The sequence below is a fragment of the Pongo abelii genome, chromosome 18 (assembly GCF_028885655.2).
Source record: "Pongo abelii isolate AG06213 chromosome 18, NHGRI_mPonAbe1-v2.0_pri, whole genome shotgun sequence".
Classification (NCBI taxonomy): domain Eukaryota; kingdom Metazoa; phylum Chordata; class Mammalia; order Primates; family Hominidae; genus Pongo; species Pongo abelii.
The window spans coordinates 55682704-55705341 of NC_072003.2; the positions used below are offsets into that span (position 1 = coordinate 55682704).

Sequence of the window (22638 nt, forward strand, 5' to 3'; positions counted from 1 at the left end):
CCCTCTCTTTACAGATGAGGAAACTAGGACTCAGTCCCCAATGATATGGACTACACACCGTTAACAACACAACTGTGTAGCAACTTCTAACTTCTGGCTTTCATGTTCCAAATCTAGTGACCCTTTCACACCTCAGGAAACTAAAACACTGCTAACACACAATGGGAGGAGGGGAGTGTGGGGCACAGGGAGAGGGCAACATCAGTGACCCAGGCCATCAGGCCCTTGCTATTATGCTAAGCTGTCTCTTACCTAAAGGCCCTCGGCCACTCACAATGAAGAACCATGCAAGATTTCTACTAGCACAGTAGGGTCAGCAGCCACACATACAGGACTATCCCAAAACAATCAGAGTCATTCTCTTTCAAATATTTTTTATTGAAATGACAATAAAATAAAAAAAGAACAGTGATCACTTTAACCAAACTTTTACTTTACAAATATAAAAATATAACCAAAACTTGTTTCTTTTATACATTTTCCATAAACGTAATACCAGAAAAGTTCTCAAAGCCAAACTATAAATGATGCTTGAATACTATGATGTGAACACAATAGCGAAAAGTTTAAATTTCTAAATACATGACCTTTCCCTCAACAGAACAGCATAATCAATATATCTTCCCAACTTATCTCTATTTTTACGATATGATCCATTACTAAAATACAAAATACACCTGAACTGGCCTAATCTAGACTTACCTAGGTTTTAGTAAGTTTTTTTCCACAAAAACAAGCTTAATAAATATAATACAAGCTAATATTAAAATGTATTTTATGGCTCAAATCAAATTACAGTATTAAGTTTCTCATCACGATTTGAACAAAAGCAAACTGCTTGAAATGAGTCCAGTTTAACCCAAATAATCAGTGATGTATAACAAGTGAAGTAAGTATGGGAAAATCAAATCTTATCCTACAGAAAGCTGACTTATACTACAGTCAACAACCACTAAGCCTTCTTTGGCAATGAAACATACAAAATTGCAAACTCTGATGCAGTCTCAGTGATTGGCACATACTGTCCCAAACACTATGAACTAGTAAAAACATTAAGTTTGAGGATGGAAAAGCTACCCCAAGCATTTCATCTCAAGTGACTGAACAAGTACTGTAAAAGTCATTAAAAAGCCAAGGGCATAAGAGCACAACATTTAAGAAAGGGAATTTTAAGCCGATTGCTTACTGGCCTGTTGAATTTGAAGTACTTCTACCTCTCACTTCTAATTAAACATGGAAGAAAACAGACTGGCTAATTTGGTTACACTTTGTCCAAATACAATGTTAACTTAATGGAACCCTTAAATATCCAAAATAATAAGTGAATGCTAGTTATAAGACAATAAAAAGTTTAAAAATCTTCCAAATGTGCTGTTAACAGTACAAATTCAAGTGCAGAATTATTTTTAAGTATTATCTACTTTTTTTAAGTATTATCTACTTTTTAAAAAAATCACAATGGTCTCCATCACATAGCGAAAAAACAAATTTCACTCTTCTCCAAAGGGATAAGTCCATCCTAAAAGTAACTACAAACAATTGTGTAAAACTTTATAGGTTTTTCCTCCTAATATACTAAACATATTCCAGTGTCATTTAGTAGTTTTACATAGAATCTGCACTATACTTGGATCCTCAGGGAAAATAAGATGACATATATTGTAGCTTTAGAATGCAAAAGAGCTTTAATTTTAGACAAATATACAACATAGAAGCCACTAAAAAATATGGGTCTATTTAATCAAGAGCCCATTTCAAAATGATACAGCATTTAGTATGTAGATCTGGAATGCACAGTTTCTGGAAGTATTAGAACTTACGTATCAAAAGAACTTAGTGTTAAACAGTGCCCTTATACCCTCTTCTAATACTGTAGACACCTACCAACCAGATTTGATTTCCCCTAGTTCTATTATTTCCATCAGAAAACCAAAAACAGATTATTGGGATCCACCTGTAACTGACCAGAGCAAAAAGTTTTTAAGACTTCTGTTTGTGTGTTGCAAATTTTACATTCAAAACCAGATCTCTTACATTCCAAGGTTAGTAATCCAGCCATCCTGAATCAAAGGTTTTTCTCAACTAGGCCTTAGTGTATGGATGACTGGCTCACGTACTTACTGTACACTGGGAAGAAGTGAAGTGAGAAGTGAAGAATTTCTTGGTCAAAGTTTAAGTTACAAAGAACATGAATGGCCTCAAATCAGATGACTCTTCAACTCAAACACTCCTTACTGAGAGCACTTTATAAAACATACAACAAAAGTCTACCTCTCTCCACCCTCCCCAAATTGCAAAAGTGAACATCTGAAATGTGGCCACTGTAGCTTTTCCCTCAAAAGCAATTATGGAAGGTGAGCTGAATCAATCCATCTTCATATCCACTTCCTCCAATCTAAAGGAACAGCTGAAGGATGCAGCTAATAGATGAGCTTACCAGCAAAATACATTACATGAGAAATATGCTAATGTAGGCTAGAGGGGTAGGACTGATAGGGGCAGGAGGGAAAAGGACAATTCACAGAACTAGTGGCTTTTTCAAAGGAAATTGGGGCATTTTTGGTCATGGAGACTGGTGCTCACCTACCACGAAGGACATGCACAGTTAGTCACTACTTAACCACCCACCATGTGAGGGTTTGACATGACCCCAACTAAAAAAACTTGAGTGTTTATTAATTGCTCAGCTACACTTGGCCTGATTTCCTCAATTATCATATACCTTTGACATCACCCAATATTCAGGAAAATAGCCCTGTGACTGGTACCATACTAATCAAAAGTTCATTTCTATTAAAAACCCTTTTTTCCTTAAGTAGCTACATCTGGCAAGATTCCTTTTTACATTAAACCTATAGTCAGCAAGTCTGTAATAAGGCATACATGCTATACTTTGATCATTAAATAATGACACAACCAGCAAACTCCTTTGCTCTAATATTTTTTATTCCCTTAAATTTGATCCGAATTTATCAGTATTTTTTAAAGTTTTTAAAATTTCATATTTTTCTCTTAACCTGAGAAAACCTGTCCTCTGCCTTGCCCCCAGTTTTCGGTTGATTCACATTATTCCAAAAATATTTCTGAAGGCTCTGTCATTTGCTAGAACCAAATTTTCTTCTCTACGTACATAACTTCAAGTTAACTGAATATTTGTGCAATCTCAGAGTTCAAAACCTAATACATCCAATTTTAGAAATTTCCTTCACAGTTCACTATTTTTACCATGGCTTTAAGAATAAGACACATAATTTCCCAACAGCACAAATAATAATACCCCCATTATGTGAAGAAAACTCTGAGCTCCAAATGAGTCTCTTCTTATACCAATTCCTATGACTGCTGATCGAGCCAATTTTAATAGTTTCCTATATGTTTAAGGTCTGTTGCTTGCAAACCAAGGCCTGGATGGTTATAAAATTTACTGGTCAGTGAATTATACTGGGAGTTCTCTGCAACACAATTCATTTAGGAGTTACACCTTGGACTCACTCAGATAAATATAGTTTTCAAAAGTAATGGAAGCTCTTCATCACAAAAATCTAATACAGTCTTGGAATATGTGCCCAAGAATGGTATCAAAGCAAGGGTCCAATAAACTTGACTGACCTAAACCTGTCATTGTGTTGCAACATTCACCATCCTAAGGAGGGGGGAAAAAATGACCCTCACCTATAAGAATTTTAGAAGTTTAATGAGAAATTAAAATAAAAAAAGAAGTTCATTTTCTTTAATGTTGTACAAAAAAGTATGAGTAGAACCAAAAGTAAATAAACATTATCACATTTGTTTACACCACTATCTAGTTCTTCATATTAATTTTACTATTCAAACAATAGAAAGTAGGTGGCAATTTAGGGATCGCAAAAGAGATAAAACCAAAAAAACTTTTCTACCACATTTATTCTACACTGTATATAGCTGTGCTCACAGAGACAAGCGGCTTCTTTTACTTCTCCACTGCGCAGGAATTCAGTTGTATATAAAATTGAACCTGAATTTTAAAAAGAACAATACCTTTATTAAAGACAGTATATACTACTTTCCACATTAGATAAAGAAATTTATCTGGCTGTTTCTACCCTCCCTTAACATGTCTGGCATTTTCTTTTTTCCCCTTCAAATGCCTTTTTACCACGTTTGGCATTTGCTACACCAATTTTCTCTCACTGGTCACATCTTACGCACTAAAAACACTTGTTGAATACTTATAATAAAAAAATTAAGACTATAAATTTGATTAATTATCCACTAATAAGTTCCTTAAGGCAGGAAAAGTTTCTACATGTCCTTATACTCTGACTACTCAGCACAGTTCCTGCACTTGACAAGTAGGTGTTTGAATAAATAATATGACTCCTTTCCCCCCACAAGCATTTCAACTTGTAACCTATCAGGAGGCCAAAGTGGAGTGGCAGAAGATAAAGTTTGATTAGCCGAAGTAGAAAGAGCAATTTCATACTCAATAAGCTTTCACAAAAGGCCAATTTCACTAACATTTATTAAGTATGTACCAGATTACTGGCACTGTTGTAAGCATTTTATATGCATTATTTCACTTGGTCCTCACAATCCTCTGAAGTAGAGACTACTATCCCCATTTACAGATGAAGAAACAGTCAAATAGGTATAATAGTTTGTTCAAGGTCACATTGCCAGCAAGTACTGAGGTTGGGCTTCAAATCCAAACACTGACTGCAGAATCTACTTTCATAACCACCTGTCATTCTGCAATTCCTATATATAGCTGGCTCTAATAGAGACCTCAACCAGTACAAGTCAACTTTTAAAAAACTGCATTTCTTATCACTCTAACTGCCTAAAGATTCAAACCCCACGTAAAAGTTCAGGACCTAATCCCACAAGCCTCAATTTGGGCCAAAATATAGTAAGTTTCAAAAAAGGAAAGCGAATATATTACACCAAGATATTCAATTTGCCACCTTTTTTTCTTTTTTTTAGACGGAGCCTCGCTCTGTCGCCCAGGCTGGAGTGCAGTAGCGCGATCTCAGTTCATTGCAACCTCTGCCTCCTGGGTTGAAGCAATTCTCTACCTCAGCCTCCCAAGTAGCTGGGATTACAAGCGCTGGCCACCACGCCTCGCTAATTTTTGTATTTTTAGTAGAGATGGGGTTTCACCATCTTGGCCAGGCTGGTCTCGAACTCCCGACCTGGTGATACACCCCTGCCTCAGCCTCCCAAAGTGCTGGGATTACAGGCATGAGCCACTGCATCCAGCCAATTTGCCACATTTTAATACAGACAACTCCACTCATATTTACACACTGTTGACTGCTATTTAACCATCTCTTCTTTGAATAAAGACATCAACCTTAACTCTTGAGAGTATCAGAATTAGGGAAGAGCAGTTGCACAAATACCAGAATGTCATGCCGAAACTTAAGATCTGGGGATGGTATTAGTCACAATTAATCTATGGCTTGCACATGACCTAAGAGTCTATCTACTTTCTTAGTTTCCTTAAAGACCAAAACTCATGAACTATACCTTCTCAAGTGGCTCAGAATATTTTAAATTTGACAGTTCATATGGATGAACCAAAAAATGTTCAACTTTCTGTACCTGCTCAACAGCTGAGGGAGACTAGAAATGATGGGTCCATATCCTGGTGCATTGTCATACAATTCAAACAATGGTGCAGCTACCAGCTTGTAATTTTTAGGGACTGCAAACAAGGCTAAAATAAAACAGAATTCATTATTATAAGTTATTATATAATGACTGCTTCCATTTCATTTTTAAATTACCAATTTTACATTTAATAAAAAGTTTAAGAAAAAAGATAATTCTCATTAATACATTTTGGTTGTGTCTTTTATGGTAGATGTCCTAGTCACAGATTTGAAACCAAAAGCATGGTATATATTTTTAGTTTTACAATGAACCCAAAAGTTCAAGGAACTTTGAGAAAAAACAAATAGAGGTATCCTTGAAATTATTCTACAGAAGTTTCTAGATGGCTACCTTCAAAAACAAAATAACTTACCTTTTTCTTGAAGCTGAACCAGAAACAACTTCTTATGTTCCTTAGGCTTTGTAATATGTGCCGGAATATATGGATACTGAAATTACAAATGAATACAACTTTAACATGTATTCCATGGCTTCATTTCTTTACATGTTTACTCCCCAGTATAGTATAAACTGTTGGGAGAAGCATACTACTTTCTGTTCTCTTTACCGGGACTTATCTAACAGATACACGAGTAAATAAATGCTTTAATGCATATAAAATAACAAGCAGTAAACCAGTCAACAATTCAAGATGAATGTAGTCACAGGATTTATAGCTTGAGATACTTAAAACATAATGAAGTCTGATTTTAATTAGTATCTTTAATAAAAGCTTTTTTTTGTTTGTTTTTTAAGACAGAGTTTTGCTCTTGTTGCCCAGGCTGGAGTGCAATGGCGCGATCTCGGCTCACAGCAACCTCTGCCTCCCAGGTTCAAGTGATTCTCGGGCCTCAGCCTCCTGAGTAGCTGAGATTACAGGCACGTGCCATCATGCCTGGCTAATTTTGTATTTTTAGTAGAGGCAGGGTTTCTCCAGGCTAGTCTTGAACTCCCAACCTCAGGTGATCCACCTGCCTTGGCCTCCCAAAGTGCTGGGATTACAGGCATCAGCCACCACACTCGGCCTAAAAGCTGGTTTTTTAAAAATATATATATAGGCTGGGCACAGTGGCTCATGCCTGTAATCCCAGCACTTTGGGAGGCCAAGGTGGGGGGGTCATGAGGTCAGGAGATTGAGACCATCCTGGCTAACACAGTGAAATCCAGTCTCTACTAAAAATACAAAAAATTAGCCAGACGTGGTGGTGGGCGCCTGTAGTCTCAGCTACTCAGGAGGCTGAGGCAGGAGAATGGCGTGAACCCAGGAGGCGGAGCTTGCAGTGAGCCAAGACTGTGCCACTGCACTCCAGCCTAGGCAACAGAGTGAGACTCTGTCTCCAAAAACAAAACAAAACAAAAATCATATATATATATATACACACACACACACACACATACATATATACACATATATACACATACATATATACATATATACACATATATACATATATATATATGCTCAGTAAGTTAAACAGTCTAGAATCCTGTCGTAGACCTGTTTACTACATTAAAAATTCAAATATAAGCTGTGAGGCATTTGACAAGATGCTTCTTGCTCCTCCCAGCCCCAACCTCAAACCTCCCCGTATCCCAGGGTGCATGCTTCAGGAATACCAGAAGTGCAGTCTAAGTGAAGTTTTGCCAGATGGGCAAAGCCAAATTACTCGAGGAAACAAATATAAATATAAACATATATATATATATATTTTTTAGAGAATTTAAAGGGATGAAGAGAATTAGAGAGGGAAGTTGCTACCCGGGAAGGAAAAATTCTGACACAGAGAACAAAAAAAAGTCTAAGGGTTATACAATTCTTGTATAAATCTCTCCACAATACATTCAGAAATCTACTTTTGCTGTTGGAGTTGTATTTGAGAGCTGGGGAATTTAAAATTGCTGAAAACAGATATAAGGGGAAAGTGAGATAAAAGCAGAAGCTGCCAAAAGGAGGTATCAGCATCATCCTCAATTTACATAGAAACGCATGCTAAGAGAGCCTAAGTATCTTTCCCAAGATTACTCAGCCAAGTTGTGAAGCCAAGATTTAACTGTATCTATTCAACTCTTATCTAATTTTAAAAGCCTATGTTATTTCCCACTATGTTACTCATTGGCACCTGACTAGTATTCCAGTTAGAATAATTATATACCAGAGCCATCCCTAGGGTACAATGAATTGAGGCAACTGTCCCAGGCTTTGGAGGTTCCTTAAACTGTCATGAAAACCAGATACGTTAACAGTCGCAGAGAAAGTGGCTTCAATAGCACAAGCTAAGAGATCTGTGGAACACATACAATAAAGTTCCCAAACCATGACCAAACAAAATGAGTAGCATTTCCCCAAATTTCTTCTGCTCAAGGCTACATGTTCCTATTTTTTTAAGCCTTTCTTCTCTGGTCTTAATGTTTAAGTTGACTGTACTTTATACAAAAAGACTGAGATAGGAAGATGATATGCTCCTTTTCCACTGACATCTAATACTCTAGGCTTCCTAAATAAATCAATACACTTACCTTATGTCGAATACCACCAGGGCCAACTCTAGGCCTTACTGAACGAAGAGAACTGTCCTAGGACAGTGGTAGGGGAGATGAGTGAAGATATTCAGAAAAGTTATCTGGAAAACCACTGGGGTCACTACTAAGCATTTTCCAATTAGATCAAGGAATGTTCAGGAAGCCAAAAAAAGTTTAGAATAATTGTACTATGTATCTTTGAACAAGTAACTTCACTGTTTCCATATGAAATTGTTCTTCCTTAAAGCCAAGATATGTTCCTGGCAATTCTTAGGTAGTGAACACCAGCATCAGCTTCCACAGCCCCTATCTTCTTGTCCCTCTGCCATACAAGGGAGTCAGAAGCAAGAGAAAAGAACAATCTTTTGCTTGGTTGATATTTTGTGCAACGCTTGACCTGAAACATCTTGTCATGTAAAGGAGCTATAAAGTCATAGGGCTTTTTAATTTGCCTAAAGAATTCAGGATCCAACTTTAAGAAGTTCCACCATTAGCAAAAATAGGAATATTTGAGCATCAGTAACATCATCACTCATTATCATGAATTAAAATATTTCAAATTATTTAAATCCAAAAGGTCATACTGACACTTTGAAGGTCACTGAAACATGTTTTTTTGTGTGTGTGTGCCGCACATTACGCTACCTCCGATTTCGGGGCAGCTATGTTTGAAAAGCATCAGAGGGTTCCCTGTTTGCTGCCACTGTCTCAACAAGCACTCAGACTCAACATGGAAATGCAAGGGAGTTCACGCAACCCTTATCCAATAGGGGATAGGAGTCCCTACATGGTTCCTGGTCCTTAACAGAACAAATCCAGTTGCCCACAGGTGTAAAAAGATCAATAACATGCCCTGTCTTACTTCCGCTGCTTCTGGTCTGTCTCTCCCCTGTATTCTGCTGCTTCCTGGAATCACCTCTCAAACTGCCTGTACCCAAGTCTTGGTCTTATCCTCTTTTTTGAATAAAGTCAAGTCTTTAGAGGATGCTAAGGAATTAAGTCATTCTTCTGAAAAATGTTAAGTAAAGGAACAGCAGCATATTTTTTTTCTACACAAACCACACACTTCAGTAATACATGAGTTAAGTTTCTTTTTATATGAGGATCACAACCCTTATGAATTCATAGACCAGGAAATGATCATCAATGAGCTGCTAACATTACAAAAAGAAACAACCAAATATTTTTAAATTCCTGATGGAAGTACACTATACCAATTGTGGTAGACTGCCTTAAGATGACCCCCAATGATTCCTGTCTCCTGGTATTCACTGCTTGGTGTAGTCCCTCCTATAGTGTACCAGGGTTGGCTTGTGTGACCAATAGCGTACAGCAGAAGTGATGGTATGCCACTGCCAAGATTAGGTTATCACAGACTGAGGCTTCCTACTTGGGCACTCCTCTAGCACTCTGTCTCTCACTATCTCTTGGATCACACAGCCTGGGGGAAGCCAGCTGCCTGAGAATTGTCCTTTTAGAGATGTTCTCATGGCAAGGAACTGAGGGAGACCTTGAGACAACAGCCAGCAACACCTGAAGCAAAGCTTTAGTCTTAACAGCCCAGATGAAACTAAGAAGTTTGCTAACACACACACGTGTAAGCTTGGGATCAGATACTTTAACCCCAGTTCCACTTTATGATGCAGTCCCAGCTAACAACTTGACTGTAACTTCATGAGAGAGCCTAAGCCAGAACCACCCTAAGCAACTCCCAGAGGCCTAAAGGCTGCTAAATTTTGAGGTAATTTGTTATGCAGCCATAGATAATATACCGCCTATGACAAGCCTTATTAACCCTCCCCAAATTAACTGAGCCTGAATACAATTTCTAGATCTAACTATCAATTTGCAAGACACACAGGGGAAACAGCTACATATTCAACAACAACAGAGGAATGCAATCGGAATGGAAACATTAGCCTGTTTTCATTAACAAATAAAACGCAAGGAAAAAAAGGTGCCAACTGTGTAAAAGAGACATTAGAGACTATCCTAATCAAAACAAATTATAAAAAGAAAATTGAAATAATCAGGATATGCGAACAGTGACTATATACTTGACAATAATACGGAATTGTTTATTTTTAGTAAGATAATAACAGTACTACGGTTATGTTTTTAAAGAGATCCTTATCTTTTATGATTCACACTGAAATATTTACAACTGAAATGAATACCCAGGATATGCTTCAAAATAATCCAAGATGAGGGCAGGAGAATGGAGCGGTGGAACGAGGGGTTGTGATGTGCTAACTGTTAAAGGCGGATGATAGGTAGCGCAATTCATTCACTTTCACCATTCTCTCTTCTTTTGTATTTGTTCTATTTATTTATTTATTTATGTTTTGAGAAGGGGTCTCACTGTTGTCCAGGCTGGAGTGCAACGGCATGATCTCGGTTCACTGCAACTTCTGCCTCCCAGGTTCAAGCAATTCTCCTGCCTCAGGCTCCGGAGTAGCTGGGATTACAGGCTTGTACCATCAAACCCAGCTGAATTTTACATTTTTTAGTAGAGACGAGGTTTCACCATGTTGGCCAGGCTGGTCTCAAACTCCTGACCTCAACAGGTGATCCACCCGCCTCGGCCTCCCAAAGTGCTGGGATTACAGGCATGAGCCACCTCGCCCAGCCTTGTATTTGTTTTACATTTTCCTTTAAAATAAGAAGTGCTTGGCTTAATTTTGTAATTTAAATTAAGGAGGGAAGAAAAGAAAATTTAAGTCAAATTCTACTTTAATCTTTTTTAAAGTGGCTAGAATTAAATGCGATGTCTGCTTCCAAAATGCCCAGCAAATATAACTGAACACTGACCTGAGGAGGTTCAAAATTTGGTCTCCACCAGTTACCAATGCAATCGTCAATAACCCAGTCTTGCAAAACTCCATCCTGACGACCCAGTATCTGTCAAAAAGAAATAAGCCAGTAAACAACTAAATATATGTACTCACAAATCCCCTTCTTCAGTGAACAGAAAATTCTTAGCAGTGCTCCTAATAGAAACATAGGGATAATATGCCTTCCATACAGATTTTCTCTCTATGATTTGTTATTATAGATGTCACTCTGCCCAAGACATACAATATTAGTTCAAAATTGGCGAGCTAGTATCAACATAAAAATTGTGTCCAAAATTCAATTTTCATTTTTATTGATTTGTATAGCAGAACACTAAACTTATTTTAACCAAAGTCATACTCTACATATTTTAAGTGGCCAAAAATAGCTCTACAATGTTCATGGTGAGAAACTGCAGTTCTCTGTCCTGCTTCACCCATTCCCATTGGCTGTAACTTTCAACTCTTGGTTGTTTTCCCCTCATGTTCGCTTCTGTTTTTAAAAGCATTCTTCTTGGTCTTAAATAAATGGTTTATTTTAGGATAGTTTTAGATTTACAGAAAACTTGCAAAACTTGTTCAGAGACTTCCCATATACCCCACACACAGTTTCCCCTATTGTTAACATCTCATATTAGTAAAGCACATTTGTCAAACTAATCAACCAATACCAAGACAAGATTATTAACTGAAGTCCATATATTATTCAGATATCCATAGTCTTTAACCTAATGTCCTTTTTCATTTTTCAGTCCCAGGATCCCATCTAAGATACCATATTACACTTAATCTTCATTTCTTCTGAGGTTTCTCTACATTGTGACAGCTTTTCATACTTTCCTTGTTTTTGATGATCTTGATAGTTTTGAGGAATACTGGTCAAGTATTTTGTAAAACATCCCTCAATTAAATTGAAGTTATGAGCTTTTGGGAAGAAAACTACAGAGGTAAAAGGGCCATTCTCATCACATCATATCAAGGGTACATGCTATATCAATATGGCTTATCACTAATGCCAACCCTGATCACCTGGCTGAGGTACTGTTTATCAGGTTTCTTCAATGTAAAGTCATATTTTTCAAAAAAAAAAAAAAAAAAAAAAATTTTTTTTTGAGACAGAGTTTTGCTCATTGCCCAGGCTGGAGTGCAATGGCGCAATATCGGCTCACTGCAACCTCCGCCTCCCAGGTTCAAGTGATTCTCCTCTGCCTCAGCCTCCGGAGTAGCTGGGATTACAGGCACGCGCTACCATGCCCAGCTAATTTTTTGTCTTTTTAGTAGAGAGAGGGTTTCACCCTATTGGTCAGGGTGGTCTCGAACTCCTGACCTCAGATGATCTGCCCACCTCAGTATCGCAAAGTGCTGGGCTTACAGGCATGAACTACTGCACCAGGCCTCAAAACTACATTTCTTAAGAGATAGGGTCTTGCTCTGTCACTCAGGCTGGAGTGCAGTGATGCAATCATGGCTCACTACAACTCCTGGCCTCAAGCAATCTTCCGGCCTCAGCCCCACAAAGCACTGGGATTACAGGTGTGAGCCACCATGCCCAGCCAACATATTCTTTTATGACAGTTTCTTGATTTTCATTTTATTTTATTATTTTATTTTTTTGAGAGAGTCTCGCTCTGTTGCCCAGGCTGGAGTGCAGTGCTGCAATCTCGGCTCACTGCAACCTCCACCTCCCAGGTCCAAGCGACTCTCCTGCCTCAGCCTCCCAAGTAGCTGGGACCACAGGTGCCCGCCACCACACCCAGCTTTTTTGTATTTTTAGTAGAAACAGGGTTTCACCATGTTGGCCAGGATGGTCTCGATCTTTTGACCTTGTGATCCACCTGCCTCGGCCTCCCAAAGTGCTGGGATTACAGGCGTGAGCCACTGCGCCCGGCCTCTTGATTTTCATTTTAAAAACATTTTTTAAAAGCCTATAACCCTCTACTATGAATGAGAATTTAGATATTAAAATCACACATCCTAGTTATACTTTTTCTTCCACCATCTTCCCATTATCAATATTTGGTTAAGTCAATATTCAGTATTTAAGTTAGTATGATCTGGTAGGTCAGTCACAACAGAGCAATGATTAGTAAACTGTATCTCCTTACTTGTTCAACTGTCCTGTTCTTTAGTTAATAACTTTCATTTCCTTTGCTATCACTAAATTCATTTCCCACATTCTCCATGATAACTTAAATTTCTTCCCAATTCAAATATCAATTGTCAGTTATTCTATTAATTTCATCTTTTCTAAGACATGTTTTTCCTTTTTTCAAGACAAGATCTCTCTGTCACCCAGGCTAGAGTGCAATGGCTCAATCTCCACTCACTGCAACCTCCACCTCATGGGCTCAAGTGCTTCTCTCACCTCAGCCTCCCCCGCCCCCAGCCTCCCAAGTAGCTAGGACTACAGATGCAAGCCACCACACCAGGCTAATTTTTCGCCATGTTGCCAAGGGTGGTCTCAAACTCCTAGGCTCACGTTTGCCCATCTCAGCCTCCCAAAGTGCTGAAACTGCAGGCATGAGCCACCACACCCAGCCTAAGACACGTTTTTCTATCATCCTGCTGTAATCTGTACTTGATAGTCTCAACCCTGCTTCACAGCTGGAGTCCTTATTTTATTCCATTTTGGGGGTGAACACCCTCTAGTAGCTTCCTGAGAAAAGGCACGAGATATGTAACTTTTTGAAACTCTGCATGTCTAGAATAACTTTTACCCACACACTTGATCTATAGTTTGATTAGAAAATTCTAGGACAGAGATCATATTCTCTCAAAATTACAAGGACAACACTCCACCATCCTTTAGCTTCCAGAATTATTTCTGGGTAGTTTAATGCAATTTCTGATTTTGATGTTTTGCATTTAACCTCTCTGCTTACCAATCCTCCACCTCCCACTTTGGAAGCCTTTAGATCTTTTTGTTTTTATTTTTGTTTGTAGGATCTAAAACTTCATGATGATATGCCTTTGCATGGATCTTTAAACATTCACTATAGAGGCAAGGTCAGTAGGTCTTTTCAATCTCAAAACTCATGCCCTTTGAGGTTTGAGAAATCTTCTCTAATTATGCTTTGCTAATTCTTCCTTTTACTCTGTTCTATTTATCTATAGTTTATATTGGTCCTTCTAGAATGACCCACTAATTTTATCTACTCTTACCTACATTCTATCTTTTTATCTTTTCATTCTATTTTCTGGTAGAATGAAACTCTTTACTGAATTTTTCATTTCTTCCAACATTTTTTTAATATCCATGAGGTTTTTCTCGGCTAAAATGTCTTTTTAATAGCACTGTTTCACAGATGCCAAATCTCCTCTTATCTCACCAAGAATATTAATCATAGTTTTGTCAATGGCTGAATTTTCTGCTTCTGTTGAAGTCCTTTTGCTTCTTTTGATCTTTTTCTTGTTAAGAAGTTTTCTCCAAAAGCCTGGTGATAGTTGGTTGTGTACTCACAAGGGAGAAGCAACAAGATGCTTAATTGTCACCTCTGTGTGCATGAGTGATAGGACTACAATATTTTTTTTTCCTTTTATTTTTGATACGAAGTGTTGCTCTGTTGCCCAGGCTGGCGTGCAGTGGCGCGATCTCGGCTCACTGCAACCTCCACCTCCCGGGTTCAACTGATTCTCCTGCCTCAGCCTCCAGAGTAGCTGGGATTACAGGCGCCCGCCACCATGCCCAGCTCATTGGTTTATGTTTTAGTAGAGACAGGGTTTCACCATGTTGGTCAGGCTGGTCTCAAACTCCAGACCTCGTGATCCACCCGCCTCGGCCTCCCCAAGTGCTGGGATTACAGGTGTGAGCCACCGCGCCTGGCCCAGGACTACATTATTTCTATAGAAAATTCTTGCTTTGGTTTGGATATGGTTTGTCTCCCTGCCCCCAAACTCATGTTGAAATTTGATCCCCAATGTGACAGTGCTGGCAGGCAGGGCCTAGTGGAAGGTGTTTGAGTCATGCAGGTGGATCCTTCATGAATAGTTTAATATCCTTCATCAGGAATGGATTAGTTCCCTGGAGAGTGGGTTGTTAAAGAGTGTGGCTTCCTGGATTCACTCTTGCTTCCTCCCTTGCCATGTGATCTCTTTGCACATGCCCATTTCCATTTTGCTTTCTGCCATGAGTGGAAGCAGCATGAAGCCCTCACCAGCTGCCCAATCTTACCACGGGAACTGGTGAGCCAAATAAATCTTTTTCTTTACAAATTACCCAGCCTCAGGTATTCTGTTATAGCAACATTAAACAAACTAAGACAGCTCCCAAATGGCAGTATCTGAAGTTTTTCTTGGACTGGTCACTTTTTCCAGAAACAAGATTTCCAACCCTCAGCCTGGGATATATAAATCTAATTGTTGGCTGGGCCTGGTGACTTATGCATGTAATCCCAATGCTTTGGGAGGACTGCTTCAGGCCAGGAGTTTGAGACCAGCCTGGGCAACATAGCAAGATCTCATCTCTATAAATTTTTTTTTTTTAATTAGCCAGGCACCATGGGCACATACCTGCAGTCCTACCTACTCAGGAAGCTGAGGAAGGAAGATTGCTTGAGCCCAGGAGTTTGTGGTTACAGTGAGCTATGATCACACCACCATCCTCCAGCCTGAGGAACAGAGTGAGACCCTGTCTCTAAAAAAAATAAATAAGCCTAGACTGGGCACGGTGGCTCACACCTGTAATCCCAACACTTTGGGAGGCCAAAGCAGGCAGATCACCTGAGGTCAGGAGTTCAAGACCAACCTGGCCAACACGGTGAAACCTCATCTCTACTAAAAATACAAAAATTAGCTGGGCATGGTAGTGGGCACCTGTAATCCCAGCTACTCTGGAGGCTGAGGCAGGAGAATCGCTTGAACCCAGGAGGCAGAGGTTGCAGTGAGCAACCATTGCTCACACTGGAGATCGCGCCACTGCACTCCAGCCTGGGCGACAACAGCAAAACTCCGTCTCAAAAAAAAATAAAAAAACAAATAAGCCTAAATGTTAACATGCTGTTAGCCTAATAGAGGTCCAAGAGTCTGACTATTCAGAATGGGAACTCTTATTCTCCCCATCCCCTAAACTTTCTTCATTGCTAGTTGTTCTCTGATTCAATTACTACAGAGAATCATCAGCCAGTCTTTGCCTAATTAGAGTGGGGAAGACAATCTAGATACACAGGTTGAACATCCCAATCTGAAACTCCAAAATCTCAAACTTTTTGAGCACTGACATGATGCTCAAAGGAAATGCTCAGGCCGGGCGCGGTGGCTCATGCCTGTAATCCCAGCACTTTGGAAGGCCAAGGCAGGCAGATCACCTGAGGTTAGGAGTTCTACACCAGCCTGGCCAACATGGTGAAACCCCGTCTCTACTAAAAATACAAAAATTAGCCAGGCGTAGTGGCAGGCGCCTTTAATCCCATCTACTCTGGAGGCTGAGGCCGGAGAATCGCTTAAACCTGGGAGGTGGAGGTGACAGTGAGACGAGATTGCACCATTGCATTCCAGCCTGGGTGACAAGAGAGAGACTTCGTCTCAAGAAAAAAAAAAAAAAGGAAATGCTCATTGGAGCATTTCAAGTTTTGTATATGGGATGCTTAACTGCTAAGTATAATGCAAATATTCCAAAACCTGAAAAAAATCCCAAATGCTAACCACTTTTTAAATTTTTAATCTTTTTGAATACATAGTAGATATATATATTTATGGGGTACACAAGATGTTTTGATACAGGCATGCAATGCGTAATATTCACATCATGGAGAATGGGATATCCACCCCCTCAAGCATTTATCCTTTGTGTTACAAACAATCCGATTATACTCTTTTAGTTATTTTAAAATTTACAATTAAGTGATTACTGACTATAGTCACCCTGTTGTGCTATCAAATAGCAGCTGAACACTTCTGGTCCCAAGCTCTCAGATAAGGAATACACAACCTGTATAAATATACTCAATATATACTTTGAACCAGTCCAGTTTTCAGCCCATGCATGCCCCCACTTTCATAAGTACCTAGCACCTTCAGTTCCTAAGTCATTCTGGTACTCTGCAATGCTAGATTCTGCCTGCCTGTCTGCTGGACTAAGGTTTCTGCTAAGTTAGTTATAATTTGCCCATCTGTTTTCCAGTTTCCAAAAATTCTGCTTTTGTGATTCTCTCATTTTGCACTCCCTCAACCTTACTGGACTTATATCTTTGTACCATACATTATATAAATGGAAGTCCAAGCACAGTAAAATGTTTAAGAGTTATAATACATTTTTAGAAATACTAGAAAGACAAACCAATAGGTCAAAAGTGGGAGAATTACAGGTGACTTTAGTTTTGTTTCTCCTTTGCTTTTCTGTGTTTGCCAAGCTTTTCGCACAGAGAATATATGAGTTTTGTAAGGGGGGCAGGCGGCAATTGCATGTTAAAGAAGAAAACTAACATTGAAAACAATTTACAATCTCAAAATCCTCAGTATCTATGCATTTGGCCCCAAGTCTTTACATGCAGGCATTACAATGATTTTTAAAAAGTAGAATAATTTAGGCAAAGTCTAAAAAATATGTGAAAAAAGTGAAAACACAGGCATCTTTCTCTTTTCAAAATTCTATAGAGGCCTACTCTTGAACAAAACTACCTGCATTCAAACCTCTGGCTCTACAACACACTAGCTATATAACAAGAAGTAATTTAAACTTAATAATATCTACTTCCTACAGTTGTGGTGGTGATTAAAGGAATTAGCGCATGTAAAGCACTCAGAACAGTGTCTAGCACAGTAACACTTAAATGTCAGTTTTAATTTACCATTGCTGTGACACAGTTTAACATTTTAAAAATTGAAATAAATGTAAGTTCAACTTGTAAAAAAAAATCAACATTGTACTAACATTCTGGGGTTTAAGTTGTATTTATTGAAAACTAAATATTCCAAAATAAGCATCCTTTTTACAAGACATTAAAAGCCAAATTAACTATTAAGCTGATGGTATTCAAAATGGTTAAACAGAAAAATACCTCTGTCATTAAGCGTTTTAGTCCTTCAACTTCATCTTCTCCTGGGTTAAGTTCACCACCAGGTCTGTATAAAAGTTAAGAATTTCAGCTTTCAACTTAATACAATTTGGAGATAACAAAGAACACAATAATTGTTATTTCTACCAAGTCACTAAGTAACATATTTCAGTATAATAAGGCAATCAAAACAAGTATCAAAGTGAAGGGTGAGAATATGCTTGAATTCATGTCAATTCCCCAGACTAACAGTATACAAACCCTAGGTTTTTTTCCTCTTCATATATATTTATTTTTATTTTATTGTAGATTCAAGGGGTACATGTACAATTTTGTTACATAGGTATACTGTGTAATGCTAAGGTTTAGGCTTCTAGTGAACGCATCACTGAAACAGTGAACATAACATCTAATAGGAAGTATTTCAACCCTCGCTTCCCCCTCACCCTCCCCACCTTTGGAGTATACAGTGTTTATTTTTTCCAACTTTATGTCCATATGTACCCATCATATAAACCCTAGTTTTAAACAAACAGAATATATAACATAGCACAAACATAAACAAAATTGCTAACCACCAGTCCATCCTAATCTCCTCTCTGGGAGCTATCTGATGATAATGGAGTCAAGAAATGCTCAGAGAGGAATGGATCACATTCTTTAGGCCTAAAGAATGGGACACTTTTTCAAGAACGTCATCTAAGTATTGGAGACTTTTCTTTATGGTATAATCTAGTCAAATAGTTATGGATCAAATGTTTGAGAGATGTAGGAGCTTAAATGATAAAACACTAAACTGTTATCCACAAAAACCTAAGTCATCTTAAGAATAGGAAATGCTAATCATACCAAGAAAGAAATATCAATTGTTCTTGGTAATGCTACAATGACATCTAGCCATTGATCTTGGACTCAACTATTCCATGGGGTTTCTACCAAGCTCAATCATTAACATCAACAACATACAGAAACATACAGATTACTAGTTAGGAATATAAATGAGCACTGCAATGGAGAAAAATTACTCATGATTTTCTCTTTCTAAAGACATCATTAACAGCAGTGTTTGTTGAAATAAATGACCGAGGGCTAAAATTGTATTCCAGAGCTGCATAAACAGCAATCCTACTAAAAACTGTCTTGCTGTTAATTTCCAACAGTACTTACAGTTTGAAGAAAGTTGTTCCCAGCTGCAGCAGTAACACATGGGGTAGCCGGTGCTCATGTACAATCAGAACCCCTTCTACAGTCCTCCTCATTCCAATTTTATCAAATTCTTCCCTCATGCGCTGAAATCTGGCTGCAACAGAGCTGTCCTTCTCGTAGAGGGGCTCTTTTGTACCAAAAGTATAATTGGTAAGAGGGTACCTATGATCCGAAGACAAACATCTAACATGAGAACTGAAGAATGTAATTTACCATGACAGACATTAGCACAAAGAAACCATGGTACAAAAAAAGTGCATATGTTGTACTCAGAGACTTTAACCTTCAAGTGTAGATAACACTATCCTTAAATGCTTAGAGAAATGGTTATCTGAACATTAGTAATCCTCTGGTTTTAGACCATGGCTGCTATTCCAACATTACCAATTTGGCTAATAATTAATGTCCCCCTGCATTCCGCTGACTACTAATCTAATCAGAAAGTTTTAATTATGGGTGCTAATGGCTAATCTCTTTTTTCTAAAACTAAGCCACCGCTTTTCATCAACATCCCTCCAGTTTTTTTCTATTTCTCTCAGTCAACTATCCTCAGATTTTTCTTGCACCACAGCCTTTCCTTTTCACAGCAACTCTTCTACTTTCTCTGTTTGTCCTCTAAACCTATTTACCAGCCTTTGGCATTTATTCTATTCAGTCTCCTTATTGTTTCCTTCTCCTCATCTGAATCTTCTACCCACCATATCTAATCGAAAACTCTCTTCCTTTACTAAGAATTTAAAATATGGCTCAAACTGTTAAAGACAATTTTCATCTTGACTAATAAGGATCAAATTTTTCTTTAAAGATACTTAAAAATGCCATACTTACATGTTGTAAGCCCTTAATTAAAGCCTTACAGCAAGAAGCCTTTGAGTAAGAATTTAGGCCACATTTGCCCATCCATGGTATCTATTCTACCAAAAGCCCTTGACATTAATAGTCAACATTATTGTATCTACCCCACTCAGTCACTCTTGAAAGGGGAACAAATCAAGGTTGCCAAAACTTTAAAAATTACTTTAATTCCAGAAGCCAAGTTCTAGGCATATGAAAAAGCTCTAAAATAATTAAAATATACCATTCCAGGATGCTTTAAAAATTTAAAGAACGTCCGCGGTAGACCCAATGCTAAATCTAAAACCATCATCCATAGCAGCAGCAGATATGCTACATAGCACGACGTGCCAAGCAATTTTTTTTAAACGCTTTACATATATTAACATTTAATTCTCACAACCTGAGTTAGAAAGAATTAAGGATAACCATTACACATCTCTGTTGCAAGAGCCAGCTCCAATATATCAGTAAGGAGATGTCAAGATGAAATGTCAGAATTTTCACCTGTGAAATCAGAGTGCCAGCCCAGACATACATATTGTTCTCATCATACTGTGAGCTTCATAAAGCACGGGCTACACCTTACTTCCTCACCACCGTATACCCAGTATTGTGCACAGTGCCTGGTACAAAGTAGGCATTCATGCAATATTTCCTAAAATAAAATATACTGGGGGAGAGGGCATTTGTTTTCAACTTAATATTAACTCAGGTGAACTTAAGTTCACAACACAATGATTATTTCTGAATATTTGTATTTACACAGGAGAGGAAATGTACTGTAAATCAACCCATAATTTTAATAGAGCGAAGATTAAAACATCTTGCTGAAAGCTAACTATTTTGCCAATTCTACAAAATGGTTTGATGCAAATTAATTCAGTAATCAAGACAAAACAAGAAAAGACTGTGGGTTTTAGTTCTAATCACCACTGAAAGTAACCCAGAAGCTGTGCTTTCACACTTTTAAAAAGGATAACATTTGCCTTTACCATTTGATGGATTTTTTTCTTAATTTTAAAAAAAATTTTTGTAGAGAGCCTATGTTGCCCAGACTGATCTCCAACTCCTGGCCTCAAGTGATCCTCCCACCTCAGTCTCCCAAGGTGCTGGGATTACAGTCGTGAGCCGCCACTCCTGAAGACTTTTATACACACAACTATCAACTAATTCCAGATTTTATAAACCCAGCATTTTCATTATCTAAATTTCCAAGCCAACACGTTTTGCAAAATAAAACAATGTTAACCATCTTTTCAACTTCAAATCACTTTTGGTTGGGGGACGGGGAGAGAATGTCGGTTTATTTTCATATAAAACAGAGAAACACCTGAACTGCCTTACGAAAACATCAATACCACCAAATCCTTGCACTTGTACCCTGACTAGTATAAACTGGCCCCTTTCCTCCATCAGGAAAATGTAGGCACCGCGTTGCGTCGAAAACAAATCCTCAGAAACGATTTTAAAAAGCATTACTGACAATTTCTTGATTAAGACACCCCAAACGCCAATTACCTGCTACAGCGAGTCTGCTTCTGAGAGTGACCTTGAAATGCAATGGTTTGAAGTGTTGAAACAGAAACGTGTTGAAAATAACACACAGCCCACAATGGGTTTTCTGGTACATTCTGGTTCCCTCCAGTCTGAAAGCCCAACCATAGCAGCATCCTTACTCCCAAGGAGGGGCCTACTTGGGGTGCCTGGGATGCCGGCATCGAGACATCAGACGACGCGAAGGCATAAGGCATGGGGCAGGGCAGACAGCCCTGAGCACACGAATAAAATGTGTTGTATTCATAAACTGAAATATTAAGGGGCACCTAAAAGGAAGAAAACTAGACCTAGGCATTACAGCTAGATCTCGAAAGCTTACTGTCAGAGTGAAATCTGCAAAAATCATACTAGGTTATACCATTCGTATCACATAAACACTCACAAAGCAATACCATATACGTGATGCGAAAGCATAAACATTTCACTGGAAGGATTAAAAAAACACACATTTTGAAGTTGGTTATCTCTGGAGAGGTGGGGAAAGGATGAGTTAAAAGCAAACTCCGTTTTTCCCCATTATGACCGAATACATACGATGGGAACAAGCCTTCCTTTCAGAAAAGGACTCTAACCCTGGAGGCTGGAGGATGAGAAACGGGCCTGAGGGAGGGAGGAAGGCGCGCATCCGCCAGCGGGAGTTGGAGGCGGGGAGGTGCAGAGGCGTGAAGCGCGCCGAAAAGCCGGGGGCGCGTCGGAGAGTCTATAGGAGCGCTCACGAGAGAAATGCCCGCCAAGGCCGCGCCGCACTTACAGGTTAATGGTGCGCTCCAGGGTGAGGGGCTTCGTTTGCTGGATGTACTTGTTGCCAAACTGAGTGACCCCCCGGGGCCAGCCGGTCTGCGAGCGATTGGGCGGTACCACAGACATACTGGCGAGCTCCGGCGCTGGCGGCGAGCAGAAAGTGTCAGGCAGGGGAGACTTTCCCCGTGCGGGAAGCGGTTATCTGCAACCCCCTCAGCGGCTACCGCCCGCCATTAACAGGAGAGCGGAAGAGGAGGCGTAGGCACGCCGGAAGTGAACGCGCAGCCTCTGGCGGCAGGAAGTAGAGGGGCGGTGGC

General features: G+C 39.0%; 1 protein-coding gene across 1 annotated transcript; it reads right to left on the reverse strand.

Moving 5' to 3' along the window:
- Positions 1-362: 362 nt before the first annotated feature.
- On the reverse strand, positions 363-22577 carry NUDT21 (nudix hydrolase 21). The gene is given in 7 exon segments (NM_001132249.2): positions 363-3994; positions 5584-5698; positions 6008-6083; positions 10966-11055; positions 17984-18047; positions 19148-19348; positions 22332-22577. Coding segments are annotated over 7 exon segments (684 nt in total). The 5' UTR covers positions 22448-22577; the 3' UTR covers positions 363-3972.
- Between the last annotated feature and the right edge of the window lie 61 nt (positions 22578-22638).